The sequence below is a fragment of the Bufo bufo genome, chromosome 5 (assembly GCF_905171765.1).
Source record: "Bufo bufo chromosome 5, aBufBuf1.1, whole genome shotgun sequence".
NCBI classification, from domain to species: Eukaryota; Metazoa; Chordata; class Amphibia; order Anura; family Bufonidae; genus Bufo; species Bufo bufo.
Genome location: NC_053393.1, coordinates 394,395,177 through 394,409,804, shown reverse-complemented (window position 1 = coordinate 394,409,804; position 14,628 = coordinate 394,395,177). Strand labels below are relative to the sequence as shown.

Genomic DNA, 14,628 nt, shown 5'->3' with positions numbered 1-14,628 from the left:
AATATAAGAGATATAGCCTCACTGGCAAAATAAATATCATACCAAGCTGGAGTTACTGAAATCGAATGTAATTATTTACTGTATAAAGTGATTACAATATTAGAGGCAAAGGATATGTTTAGTGTAGAAAACTGTACAATTGAATAGAGGCTCTAGGCAGTGGCGTTGCTGCGGCTGGTGTCACCCGGTGCGTTAGAAAAATTGTGTCACACCCTCCCCCAAGAAATAATTTTTTTGCCATATATGGGGGTGCTACTGCCATAGGGGGGCATCCATTAGCTCAGCAGACCCCCCCAAAGCTTAGAGCCCCAGCACCCCCTTTCCCTTTTTTTTTTTACAATGTGCAGATAGTATTGCACCCCTCCATCCACCCCTCCCTCCCCCTTCTCCACCCCCCCCTTCTCCAACCACCCAGCACCCTTACTCACATAAACCAAGTAATATATATAATATAGCTTACAGTGAATTACTGTAAATACTTACAGTTCTGAAAACTCCAGCAGGCTCAGGATCAGTGCTCTGGGCAGCTGGGCTCATGGATGGAAGTGGGCACCGCTCTGCAGTTCAGGAAGGAGACCTATAAGACGCACCTAGGTTTTAGAGGGGGACAATAAGAAAAAAAATATTTTTCATTACACCTCAGGTCAGATCACCAATCAGACCCCCAATATTAACCTCCTCAGGACCGCCGTACGCAGGATTGCGTCTTTGCGGCGGTCCTGTTTCTCTGGGTGGACGCGCCGGTGCGTCCTCTCGCGAGACGCGAGATTTCGGGCATTGCCGGCCCGCGCATGCGCATCGCGGGCCGGCAAAAGTTAAAGAAGTATTTCGTCACCAGCCTGCCAGCCACGATCATTGGCTGGCAGGCTGGCGATTTTCAAAAAATCAAATCAGAAGCCAGATAACAGATCATATTAGTAAATATGATCTGTTATATGGCTTCTCTGCTCCTCTGCTGGTCCTTTTCGTCGGTTGGATCCAGCAGAGGAGCAGACTTCACTGTGAGTACCCACCAAACACTACCCTTAGCCCCAGATCACCCTCCATCACCCCCATCATCCAAATTAACCCCTTGATCGCCCCCTGTCAATCACTTAGTGAAAGACAAAAAGTGATCAGTGTAAACTTTTTTTTTTCACTAGTATTGGCTGTTAGGTTTTAGGATAGTTTAGGCCCCTTGGTTAGGTAGTTTAGCGTCAGTTAGCGCCCAGCCCACCGCACCGCAGTCACTGATTCGCTGATTAGCGTATCGCTAATCAGCATTTGTACTTTTATAGTATCTGTAAGTGATCAAAACTGATCACGGTCAGATCTATAATAGTATTAGTGTCACTTTAGTTCGCCCTCCACCCAAAACGCAGTGTTTGCCCGATCAGGCCTGATCGGTCGCCCACACGTGCGTTCACCCACGCCCGCCCCGCCGCAGTGACAAAAAATATATATTTTTTGATCACTGCACAATCACTTTACACGCACTGCGGCGATAAAAAAATCTGTTTTGATATTTTTTATCAACCGCAGCGGCCTCCGGTACTTCGCTAGCCTCCCCTTTGTAAGACAGGTTTGCTTTTTTTCTTGGGTAGTCTCAGGGAATACCCCTAAATTTAGTAGTCCAAATGGCAAACAGGGGGTATTCTTCTGAAGAGGCCTACAGGATTCTGACCCAGTCGGATGAGGAATGGGAACCCTCATCTGACGAATCTAGCGGGTCAGAATATGAACCTGTGGAAAGCAGTGGCTCTCTGACCCAAAGTTCGGACGAGGAGGTGGAGGTCCCTGATAGAACCAGGCGTACCCCGCCCCGTGTCGCTAGACCACAGGTTGCGCAGGATCCGTTTCAAGAGCAGCAGAGTGGGGCTGTCGCTGCCGGATCACGTGGTGAGGCATACACCAGCAGCGCAGCCCTTCCTGGACCTAGTACCAGCACTGCCGTACAACATGGTGACGTGGCGAGCACCAGAAGGGCAGTTGAAGCTGGTACGGTGGCACGTGCAGTAGTTACCCCGTCGCAGCCACCGCGCAGACAGGCCCGTAGAGCCCCTAGAATCCCTGAGGTGCTGGCAAACCCTGATTGGCAGTCACCAACTTCAGCCGCACCATTAGTTCCCCCTTTCACCGCCCAGTCTGGAGTTCGGGTTGAGACGGCTCATATCGGTTCGGCCCTGGGATTTTTTGAGCTGTTCTTGACTGCGGAGCTCTTGGACTTAGTCGTGGCAGAGACAAACCGGTATGCCACACAATTTATATCCGCCAACCCGGGAAGCTCTTATGCCCAGTCTTTCCGGTGGAAACCAGTCCAAGTTTCCGAACTTAAAATTTTTCTGGGCCTTCTCCTCAACATGGGTCTAACTAAAAAGCATGAATTGCGGTCTTATTGGTCCACGAACCCGATTCATCACATACCCATGTTCTCTGCTGCTATGTCCAGGACACGATTTGAGACCATCCTCCGTTTCCTGTTTTTTAGCGACAACACCACCTCCCGTCCCAGAGGCCACCCAGCTTTTGACCGGCTCCACAAAATTCGGCCCCTCATAGACCATTTCAACCAGAAATTTGCAGATTTGTATACCCCCGAGCAAAACATCTGCGTAGACGAGTCCCTAATACATTTTACCGGGCGCCTTGGCTTCAAACAATACATCCCAAGCAAGCGTGCCCGGTATGGGGTCAAATTGTATAAGCTCTGTGAAAGGGCCACAGGCTATACCCACAAATTTCGGATCTATGAGGGAAAAGATCAGACCCCGGAGCCGGTCGGTTGCCCTGACTACCTGGGGAGCAGTGGGAAGACAGTCTGGGACTTGGTGTCACCCTTATTCGGCAAGGGGTACCATCTTTATGTGGAAAATTTTTACACAAGTGTGGCCCTCTTTAGGCATTTGTTTCTAGAACGGATTTGCGCCTGTGGCACCGCGTGAACTAGTCGCGTGGGCTTCCCCCAACGGCTCGTTACCACCCGTCTTGCAAGGGGGGAGAGGGCTGCCTTGTGTAATGAAGAACTGCTCGCGGTGAAATGGAGAGACAAGCGTGACGTTTACATGCTCTCCTCCATTCACGCAGACACGACAATCCAAATTGAAAGGGCAACCCGTGTCATTGAAAAGCCCCTCTCAGTCCACGACTATAATGCGCTCATGGGAGGGGTGGACTTGAATGACCAGATGTTGGCTCCCTATTTAGTTTCCCGACGCACCAGATGCTGGTATAAGAAGGTGTCTGTATATTTAATTCAATTGGCTGCATATAATAGTTTTGTTCTCTACAGTAAGGCTGGGAGAACAGGATCCTTCCTCAAATTCCAGGAAGAGATCATCGAGAACCTCCTGTATCCAGGAGGTTCCGTGGCCCCATCCACCAGTGTAGTTAGCCGTCTACACGAGCGACATTTCCCCAGTGTCGTTGCTTGTACCTCAACCCAACCGCCACCCCGAAAAAAATGTCGTGTCTGTAGCAGGAGTGGAATAAGGCGTGACACCCGCTATTTCTGTCCTGACTGTCCTGACCACCCTGCCCTATGCTTTGGTGAGTGTTTCCGGAAGTACCACACACAGGTACACTTAGCATAGGGATTGCATCTCACAGGACAGGCACACAGGGCTATTAGGGCCCTTTTACTCACAGCTGCTGCAAACCTCTCCTTTCACCTGGGATAAAGTGCATAACGTACTTCGCCACATCTTTGGGCGATTTGCGCTTTGCACATTGTCCCATGGGGAAGGAGAGGTTTGTTCTATAAAGGTAAAAAAAACTAAACAAAAAAAAAATTACCGGTAAGTAAAAAAGTTAACGTTTAGTTAAAAAAGTTTTAAAAAAGTTTCTATGTTCTGTTCAACAGTTAATAAATTTATTGCGTTGCGGCCTGGTTTTTTCTTTTTTGTTTTGTTTTTTTTACCTTCCAGGTGGACCAACCGATCCACTAGCTGCAGCACTGATGTGCATTCTGACAGAAGCATTGCGCTGCTGTCAGATTACACGCAAGTCGGTGTATGCGGCGCTGCAAGACGAGATTTCTCCTCTGCAGTAAAAGATACGTTTGCCGAGGCATATGAGCTGAGGAGGTGGCGGTGTTCATATACTTTGGCAAACACTTTGTATATATATAAAAAAAAAAAATCCCGGCAAGGATTTATTCATCCACATCGATTGATGTGAATGGAGAAATCTGGTTTGCCAGGGCATACGAGCTAAGTGGGTATGGATGTTGGGCGGAGCTCCTATGTCCTGGCAGACGCCTTTCCCCTCCTTTTTCTTTTTTTGGCAGAGATTTTTTCATCCACATTGATCGATGCGAATGAAGAAATCTGTGCCGTTCATTTTTTTCTTTCAGCCCAGAGGCTGAACGGAAAAAAAAAATCTCATTACCCGTATGCTCAATATAAGGAGAATAGCAGAAACTCCTAATGCTGGGCATACATGTAATGATTGCGGAGACCCTCAAATGCCAGGGCAGTACAAACACCCCACAAATGACCCCATTTTGGAAAGAAGACACCCCAAGGTATTTGCTGAGGGGCTTATTGAGTCCATGAAAGATTGAAATTTTTGTCCCAAGTTAGCGGAAAGGGAGACTTTGTGAGAAAAAAATCCAAAAAATCAATTTCCGCTAATTTCTGCCAAAATTTTTTTGTTTCTATGAACTCGCCATGCCCCTCATTGAATACCTTGGGGTGTCTTCTTTCCAAAATGGGGTCACATGTGGGGTATTTATACTGCCCTGGCATTTTAGGGGCCCCAAAGCGTGAGAAGAAGTCTGGTATCCAAATGTCTAAAAATGCCCTTCTAAAAGGAATTTGGGCCCCTTTGCCCACCTAGGCTGCAAAAAAGTGTCACACATGTGGTATCTCCGTATTCAGGAGAAGTTGGGGAATGTGTTTTGGGGTGTCATTTTACATATACCCATGCTGGGTGAGATAAATATCTTGGTCAAATGCCAACTTTGTATAAAAAAATGGGAAAAGTTGTCTTTTGCCAAGATATTTCTCTCACCCAGCATGGGTATATGTAAAATGACACCCCAAAACACATTCCCCAACTTCTCCTGAATACGGAGATACCACATGTGTGACACTTTTTTGCAGCCTAGGTGGGCAAAGGGGCCCATATTCCAAAGAGCACCTTTCGGATTTCACTGGTCATTTTTTACAGAATTTGATTTCAAACTCCTTACCACACATTTGGGCCCCTAGAATGCCAGGGCAGTATAACTACCCCACAAGTGACCCTGTTTTGGAAAGAAGACACCCCAAGGTATTCGCTGATGGGCATAGTGAGTTCATAGAACTTTTTATTTTTTGTCACAAGTTAGTGGAATATGAGACTTTGTAAGAAAAAAAATATATATAAAAAATCATCATTTTCCGCTAACTTGTGACAAAAAATAAAAAGTTCTATGAACTCACTATGCCCATCAGCGAATACCTTAGGGTGTCTACTTTCCGAAATGGGGTCATTTGTGGGGTGTTTGTACTGTTTGGCCATTGTAGAACCTCAGGAAACATGACAGGTGCTCAGAAAGTCAGAGCTGCTTCAAAAAGCGGAAATTCACATTTTTGTACCATAGTTTATAAACGCTATAACTTTTACCCAAACCATTTTTTTTTTTACCCAAACATTTTTTTTTTATCAAAGACATGTAGAACAATAAATTTAGAGCAAAATTTATATATGGATCTCTTTTTTTTTGCAAAATTTTACAACTGAAAGTAAAAAATGTCATTTTTTGGCAAAAAAAAAGTTAAATTTCGATTAATAAAAGTAAAATTGTCAGCAGCAATGAAATACCACCAAATGAAAGCTCTATTAGTGAGAAGAAAAGGAGGTAAAATTCATTTGGGTGGTAAGTTGCATGACCGAGCAATAAACGGTGAAAGTAGTGTAGGTCAGAAGTGTAAAAAGTGGCCTGGTCTTTCAGGGTGTTTAAGCTATAGGGGCTGAGGTGGTTAATAAGACCTCAAATCAGACACCCAATCAGATCTCAGCTCAGACCCCAATGTAAATGACCCCCAATCAGACCTCAGATAAGAGCCCTATTCCTCTCATAACCCCCATAATCAGCCCTTTTGCCTCTCAGCCCCCATTATCAGCCCCCATGCCTCTCATTATCCCCATAATCAGCCCTTATGCCTCTCAGCCCCCATTATCAGCCCTTATGCCTCTCAGCCCCCATTATCAGCCCTTATGCCTCTTAGCCCCCATTATCAGCCCTTATGCCTCTCAGCCCCCATTATGCCTCTCAGCCCCATGCCTCTCATTAGCCCCATAATCAGCCCTTATGCCTCTCAGCCCCCATTATCAGCCCTTATGCCTCTCAGCCCCCATTATCAGCCCTTATGCCTCTCAGCGCCCATTATGCCTCTCGGCCCCCATTATGCGATTGCCTCGTCGAGTCAGCCCAATTTATGCCTCTGCCCCCCCTTCATTATGCCTCTCTGCCCAATCTATGCCTCTCAGCCCAATTTATGCCTCAGCCCCCCATTATGCCTCTCAGCCCAATTTATGCCTCAGCCCCCCCCCATTAGCGCCTCTCAGCCCAATTTATACCTCAGCCCCCCCATTATGCCTCTCAGCCCAATTTATGCCTCAGCCCCCCCCCCATATTATGCCTCTCAGCCCCCAGCAACCTGGCCATAATGCCCCGATTGCCCCCAGCAGCCTCAGATAAAAAAAATAAAACACTTACCTCTCTAGCTCCTGGACGCCGCCGCTCCTCACGAGCACCTCCCGTGATCTTCTACTTCCTGCTGTCGGCTTGCGCGCACAGCGTGACGTCACAGAGCGCTGTGCGCAGCCCTGCACAGCAGACAGCAGAGGACCAGGAAGCGGTGAGTACAGATCCTTCACCGCTTCCCGGTCCTCCGGTACTAATCAGCGCTTTCAAAATGGAAGCGCTGATTAGTATTCACAGTGTTAAAGGGGAATCGCGCCTATGCACTCACCCCATCAGACTGGTATCACCCGGTGTGGGCCGCACCCCCTTCGCAACGCCACTGGCTCTAGGACCCTGTTGGGCTGCCTCTATCCTGGATACGAGATGAAGTTCGGTTGGGCATAGAGGCATACAGGTTCCGTGTGGTATACTGCAGCACATTTGCCCACAGATATTGTAGCTGGGCTTGTAGATCGTTCCCACAAATCCCCTGCCTATGCTGCTGCCGAATGTCAAATTCGGCTTCAGGAGCAGCTACTGCACATGCGCCTCTACCTGGAAGTGTAGCAGCACTTGCACAATAGCTGCTCCCAAAGCTGAATTTGAGCAGGGGCACAAGCAGGAGACTTACAGGGCTGGGTGGAAATTCCTGTCCTGTCAATTATACAGCAAGTGGCCACTTCTTCACCTTTGGGCATAGCGCCCACAGTTGAGGAAGTCTGATACAAATCACTTTTTTAGAATCGATTTGTTCATCTCTACTCCAAACAGGTCAGAATGGCCTAGATGAACAATTCATCGAGACGACCATCTTGCTTCTCTCAGTCCATTGATGTTCCCCCTCTCAAAGTCTCTCAACTGGGAAAAATGTCTTTGAGTGTGTCATAGAGGCATGTCTATGAGTCATTGATCACTCACCATTAGGTACACTACCTAAAAGTAGCCTCTGAGAGCCTTTTATAGGGCAGCGGAGAAGCACTTTTACGCCCTCCAGTGTCTAATCATTTACATATCTGCTTGAAACATAACTGCATGCCAAGTTGTGCAGCAGTCCGACATTTCTATCTGGATGCGTTATTTTTTTTTTTTGTCAATGAATGTAGTAAGGTGGGATTTTTTAATCTTTTGTATTGTGGACCTCCATTTCCAAACAGTTGTATGACATAATTTTTCTTTATAGAAAAGGGGTTTTCTTGTGAATAACATTTATGGTTTTTTGGTTCAAAGGCTTTGGGGGTCATTTCTATTATTATTGCTTATTTTGGGCTAAAAATAATTTTTCCAATTGGTCTTTATTGAAAACTAAAAAAAAAAGTCCCTGGCGCTGCCAGGGTATAAAGTGTTGATCTGTTTGTGTTTTCATTGGATTCTTTCAGGGGTGCCCAGGAAACCAATCCATGATCCTGAATACAGCTGGTAAGATCGTCAGTTGAATCTCTGTAGGAATGGAGTTCATGAGGAGACATGAAGCACAGAGAGGACGGACAGGACAGACTGTGGTAAAGTGCGGCTGTGGTAATGGAGACTGTATACAAGAGCTGCTCTTCATTATCCACATCCCCATGCTCCTCTCTGTACTTCATGTCTCCTCATGAACTCCATTCCTACAGAGATTCATTTTATCAGCTGTATTCAGGATCATAATCCCTGACAAGCAGAGCAGAGAGGAGGATGAGGCAGCTCTTTAGCTCTGTGCTGTGAAGTAACTTGTCCTGCTGTGTGATCAGGACAGGTTTTGTGTGTACTAATAGGACGTGGGCATTTTATTTCTCCTAATGATTGCTCCCCAGACAAGACGAGCAATTATAACTAATGAAAGGCATTTGGGAATATATTTATAATAAAGTAATTAAGTATTTTCATTTTCTTAATTCCCTGGAAAACCCCGTTAAATGAGTGTTTATGAGCTGTTAGCAAAGTACAGATAAGGGCTACAGATCAAGCCACCAGGGCAGCTCCTGGGCAGATTTCAGTGAGAAGAAGAAATAACAGTGTGCAGAATCGGTGAAAACCAAAAGGCTGTGGAGGACAAACTGCTAAACATGTTTAATAAATACTAAGTATACATTTTTTTTTTGGGCCAAAATAAGCACAATGCAATAATAAGGTGTCCATAGCCTTTAAAAAGCCATAAGTGAATGTTGGGATCTGAGCATTGGGACTCCCATTGTCTCAGCAAGTACTCTGCACCAGTTTTATACAAAATAATTTGAACGTGCACATGATATTCTCTGGGTGTTGGACGCCTTGACAACCCGACCACCCGGTAGAAAGTCCAGTTTCTCTACAACTTCATTTTTTGCTATTGCTTCTTCTGATTTATGAAGCTCATTGGAGTATGTTGAAGTAGTGAAACTATCCTCAAGTTGCTAGGCCCTAACTATGATATTATGTGATATACAGGCAATATATATACTAAAATATACCCAGATAACTTTTGCAGTCCTTTCTCCCCAGATTTACTAATCCTAAAGATTTTAGACAGACTGTCTACACCTGGACCAGATTTATCAGGTGTCTCAGGCTGGATGATAAATGTGGTGCAGCGACTTTACTCTGACTCTGTACCAGCTACTGTTTGGCTTACACCAGAATTTGCTGCATGCAAAATCTGCAAATTCCCCACCCCTTGTCAAACATGTCTGAAAAAAGTGTAGAAACTCTAGGTATGCCAATTTGTGCCCCTTTTTAGACATTTTTCTGGGCACACGCATCAGTAATGCTGGGCCCTTGTGTTTTAAAATGTTTGAGCAACAAAGATGGAAGTGGCGTATTAGAGTTTTTAGGCATTAGGTGCGCTCCAAATTTTTCCTGATGCCACAAAAACGGATAGTGTGCAGTATGTCTTTTTTGTATACAGTTATACTGAATTGCGTTTTTGTACATTTGGCTGTTAAAGTCTAAGGGCAGGTTAGCATATCTCATGGGAGATTTTCCTGGTGTATACTCCAATACTCCAAATGTGCATCACGGATGTGGCATGCGCTAAGTTTTTATTTTTTGTAGGTTTGGATGTGCACAAGTACATGTGGATGTTTTTATTTTTTGTTTGTTTTTTTGGGTGTTCGTATAGTGTACTGTTCATGCATTCCTTCCTCCGTACTCTGCGTTTAGGAAGCTCATTGTTACATTCAGAAGGCTGTAATGTTTTGCCATCCGCAAGTTGCGGATCCTCAAAACACGGATACCGGCCTTGTGTGTTCCTTGTGCCTATTATTGTCCACGATTGAAAGAACCAGCATGTAGCTTTTATATTGAAATGTTTTTTGAATTTTTTTTTTGTTTTTCGCCATTCATTTTGAGTGTGACATAGCTGTAGAAGATTTCTATCTAATAGCATCATATTTCTTGATTGCAGCCCCTTGATGATTGTGACACAGAAAATCACCACTTTGGCCTTCCAGCTACATGATGGTAAGCTGCATGTTTTATTTGAAGAGCGTAGTGCATCCAATCTAAATCTCCTATAATTGTTTTCTAACCTTTACATGCTTGCTTTTCATGTTAAAGGCATTATGTACCTTGTTAAAAAAGAATCTGTGAGCACCCCTGTTTTAGGAATTACTTGTATCCCCCATGACATAACAATTCTACATCAGTTTTTGTTTTTTTGGTTTGTTTTTTAGAACTTTGCAATTTGCATTATACTGTTCCATAGGGACGTGTCCATACACAGTATGGGGCAGATTTATAATGCCTTCACTTCAAAGATCTGGCTTCAAAAAGTCACAAAATAGGGCTTTTGCGACTTTTTACAATTGTTTGTGCAAAAAGTTTTGTGACTTTTTGCATGTGTACACCACTCACTCCATTTTTTCAATGTGGTTGAAAAGTGGGTGTGGTTAGCTATGTCAATGAGTTTCACTCCAGATTTATCATTACGACAAGTCGCAAAAAAAAAATCACAATCTCGCTCCAGTAGGTGGATGAAGTAGGAAAACTGGAGTAGCTTTTCTAGGCAAAAGTGTTAGGTTTAAGAATAATACAAATATATCAAACATGAGACATTTGATAAATCTGGCATAAAGTACGCCAACACAGACTCAAGCAAAACTGACTTCAGATATTCCCCTCATGATAAACTCCCTCTCCCTCCCCCGAAGACTCTAAGGGCTCATGCACACGACCGTATGGCTTTTTCAGTGTTTTGCGGGCCGTTTTTAACGGGTCAGTTTTTCCGGTTTTTGTTTCAGTAGTGGTTCCGTTCCGTTTTTCCGTATGGCATATACAGTATACAGTAATTTCATAGAAAAAATTGGGCTGGGCATAAAATTTCCAATAGATGGTTCCGCAAAAACGGAACGGTCACGAAAGACATACAGAGTACATTCCGTATGTGTTCCTTTTTTTTGCGGACCCTTTGACTTGAATAGACTAGAGCCACAGAACGTGATTTGAGGGCAATAATAGGACATGTTTTATCTTTGAAAGGAATGGAAATACGGAAACAGAATGCACACGGAGACACTTCAGTTTTGTTTTTTTGCTGACCCATTGAAATGAATGGTTCAGTATAAGTAACACATACTGAACTAAAAAAACAGCCAGTATACTAAATGCAAAAAACTTTTGTGTGCATGAGCCCTAATTGTGGAAACTGTAATACTACTTTAAAGAGGACCGATGAGCACTTTTCATATGTCTGTTATAATGTTTGTATATGTTGTGAAATAACAATTCTGGAGCATCTTTTATTAGAAATCATTGTTGTGCAGTTGTGTTATTCCTACTGCAAATGTACAGTATGAATAAATTGGTGATTTGGTGTTTCCATCCCCTTGTCAGACCATGTACAAGGTGAATGGTAACACTCAATTGTCAATTTATTCATACATTCCAGAAACTAAGCGTTTTTTTTTTTAAACATTCTCCAGCAATGTTATTTCATGTGGAATACAAGTATTTATTAAAAACCAGACATGTCAGGCGAGCTGCTGGGCCCTCTTTAAATCATGCAAAATATTTCAAAAACGTCCTGTATATTTCAACTGTGGAATATGATAAAGTATCAGTGTACAAAGGTTTCTAAAAAGTTAAAGTACATGCTTGTGTTATTAAATATATTATTAGTTAAAGGGGCTGTTTGAGACTTAACCACTTTCCGTCCGCCCATAGGATATAAACGTCCTATGGGTGGATCTCTATTTCTGAACGGACGTTCCTGAACGTCCGTTCAGAAACAGCAGCTGCACGCTAATCGTGCAGCTGCTTATCGGGTTGCCCGCTGTCAGTGACAGCAGGGCAACCCAGAGAGAAGGCAGGGACAGTGCCCAGGTGTCCCTGCCTTCTGGATCGCTGCATACACATCGTTCACCGAGCGCTGTGTATGCAGAGCAGGAAGCGCTATGCGCTTCCTGTTCCGGCCCGGCGGTCATGTGACTGCCGTGACCGGAGAGTGCAGGAGCTGTGTGAGGTCTTTCAGAGACCTCGATCAGCCCTGCATTGAGGCTGTACAGCGCTGAATTATGCTGTACAGCCTCTCTGGGGGGTGTATTTCTCCTGTAACTGGGGCTACTATGTCAGCCCCAGTTACAGGAGAAATCAACAGTGAAAAAAAAAAAAAAAGTGAAGTAAATGTCCCCCCACAGGTCTTGTATGACCTTATGGGGGACGAAAAGTGTAAAAAAAAATAAAGGGTTAAAAAAAAAAAAAAAAAGTGAAGTAAATGTCCCCCCACAGGTCTTGTATGACCTTATGGGGGACGAAAAGTGTAAAAAAAAATAAAGGGTAAAAAAAAAAAAAGTTTCACTCCATTCAGAATGCATTAGGATAAAACTGATCAGGATTCTTCCGGCATAGAGCCCCGACGATGGAACTCTATGCCGGAAGAAAAGAACGCAGGTGTGAAAGAGCCCTAAGGAATAAAAAAATAAATGTTAAAAATAGAAAAAATAAAATAAAATAGACATATTTGGTATTGCCGCGTCCGTAAAAACCAGCTCTATAAAAATATCACATGACCTAACCTCTCGGGTGAACACCGTAAAAAAAAAAAAAAAAACTGTGTCAAAACAAGCAATTTTTGTCACCTTACATCACAAAAGGTGCAAAACCAAGTGATCAAAAACACGTATGTCCCACAAAATGGTACCAATAAAACCGTCACCTCATCCCGCAAAAAATGAGCCCCTACATAAGAAAATCTCTCAAAAAATAAAAAAACTATAGCTCTCAGAACATGGACACATTAAAACATAATTTTTTTGTTTCAAAAATGCTATTATTGTGTAAAACTTTAATAAATGAGAAAAAGTATGCATATTAGGTATCACCACGTCCGTAACAATCTGCTCTATAAAAATGTCACTTGACTGAACCCCTCAGGTGAACGCTGTAAAAATAAATAAATAGAAACTGTGCTAAAACAACCAATTTTTTGGTCACCTTGCCCCATAAAGTGTTATAATGAATGATCAAAAAATCATATGTACCCAAAAATAGTACTAATAAAACTGGCACCTTATCCCCTAGTTTCCAAAATGGGGTCACTTCTTGGGAGTTTCTACTGTAAGGGTGCATCAGGGGGCTTCAAATGGGACATGGCATCTAAAAACCATGTGGAGTTCCTTTGCTTCTGCGCCCTGCCGTGTGCCCATACAGCAGTTTATGACCACATGTGGGGTGTTTCTGTAAACCGCAGAATCTGGGTAATAAATATTGAGTTTTGTTTGGCTGTTAACCATCGATGTGTTAAAGAAAAAATTTGATTAAAATGGAAAATCTGCCAAAAAAGTGAAATTTTAAAATTTGATCTCCATTTTCCTTTAACCCCTTAAGGACATAGGACGTACCGGTACGCCCTATTTCCCGAGTCCTTAAGGACCAAGGACGTACCGGTACGTCCTAACTTTAAATAGGCATTCCGGCGCCCCAGGGGTTAATCTGAACAGGATGCCGGCTGAAATCATTCAGCCGGCATTCTGTCACAACGCCAGGGGGGGTCATGTGACCCCCCGTGTCGGCGATCGCAGCAAACCGCAGGTCAATTCAGACCTGCGGTTTGCTGCGCTTTTTGCAGTTTCTGATCCCGCGGGGATCAGAAACTTTAGAGTGCCTAAAATCAATATTTTTCACCCCCACCTGCACCCCTGCACGATTTGATGCCAGCGGGTGGTGCGGGAAGGTGTCGGCAGGCGTTGCGGGAAGCGGGCGGTGCGGCAGGCGGGATCGCGATCCCCCGCCCGCCTCCCCTTGAATGATCGTTGGCTTCTAGTGGGTATACCAGGGTGCCAGCACATTGCTGGCACCCTGGTATAAACGGCTGACATCTGTGCAGATGTCAGCCGTTTAACCCTTTCCATACCGCGGTCCGTACGGACCGCTGTATGGAAAAAGTTAACTGTCATCGGTCAGGGAGCTCCCTCCCTCTCCATCGGGGGGCTGCTGTGCCTTTGCAGCCCCCCGATGGAGAGGGAGAGAGCCCCCCGACAGCCCCCCCCAGCCCTGTGCTTACCCTTCCCCGTCTGCGAAGTTGTGGCAGACGGGGAAGGTTCCCATGGCAACAGGACGCCTGCTCAGGCGTCCTGCTGTCCATGGTGCTGAACAGATCTATGCTAAAAGCATAGATCTGTTCAGTGTAAGTAAAATACAGTGCAGTACAATATATATTGTACTGTACTGTATTATACAGACATCAGACCCACTGGATCTTCAAGAACCAAGTGGGTCTGGGTCAAAAAAATGTAAAAAAAAGTGAAAAAAGTTAAGATAAAAAAAACAAAACATTTATCACTGAATAAAAATAAAAAAAATAAAATAAACTACACATATTAGGTATCGCCGCGTCCGTAACGACCTGATATATAAAACGGTCATTACTTTCCCCGCATGGTGAACGCCATAAAAATAAAAAAAATAAAAACTATGAGAAAATGGAAATTTTGCCCACCTTACTTCCCAAAAAAGGTAATAAAAGTGATCAAAAAAGTCGGATGTACGCCAAAATAGTACCAATCAAACCGTCATCTCATCCCGCAAAA

At 44.2% G+C, this 14,628-nt stretch overlaps 1 protein-coding gene across 1 annotated transcript in view; it reads left to right on the top strand.

The window, feature by feature from the left end:
- The window catches only part of MBOAT1 (membrane bound O-acyltransferase domain containing 1), an 84,944-nt gene that overhangs the window by 35,924 nt on the left and 34,392 nt on the right, over positions 1 to 14,628 (top strand). The window contains exon 5 of the mRNA XM_040432798.1: positions 10,008 to 10,063. Coding sequence (XP_040288732.1) covers positions 10,008 to 10,063 — 56 coding nt within the window. The remainder of the gene's footprint in view (positions 1 to 10,007; positions 10,064 to 14,628) is intronic.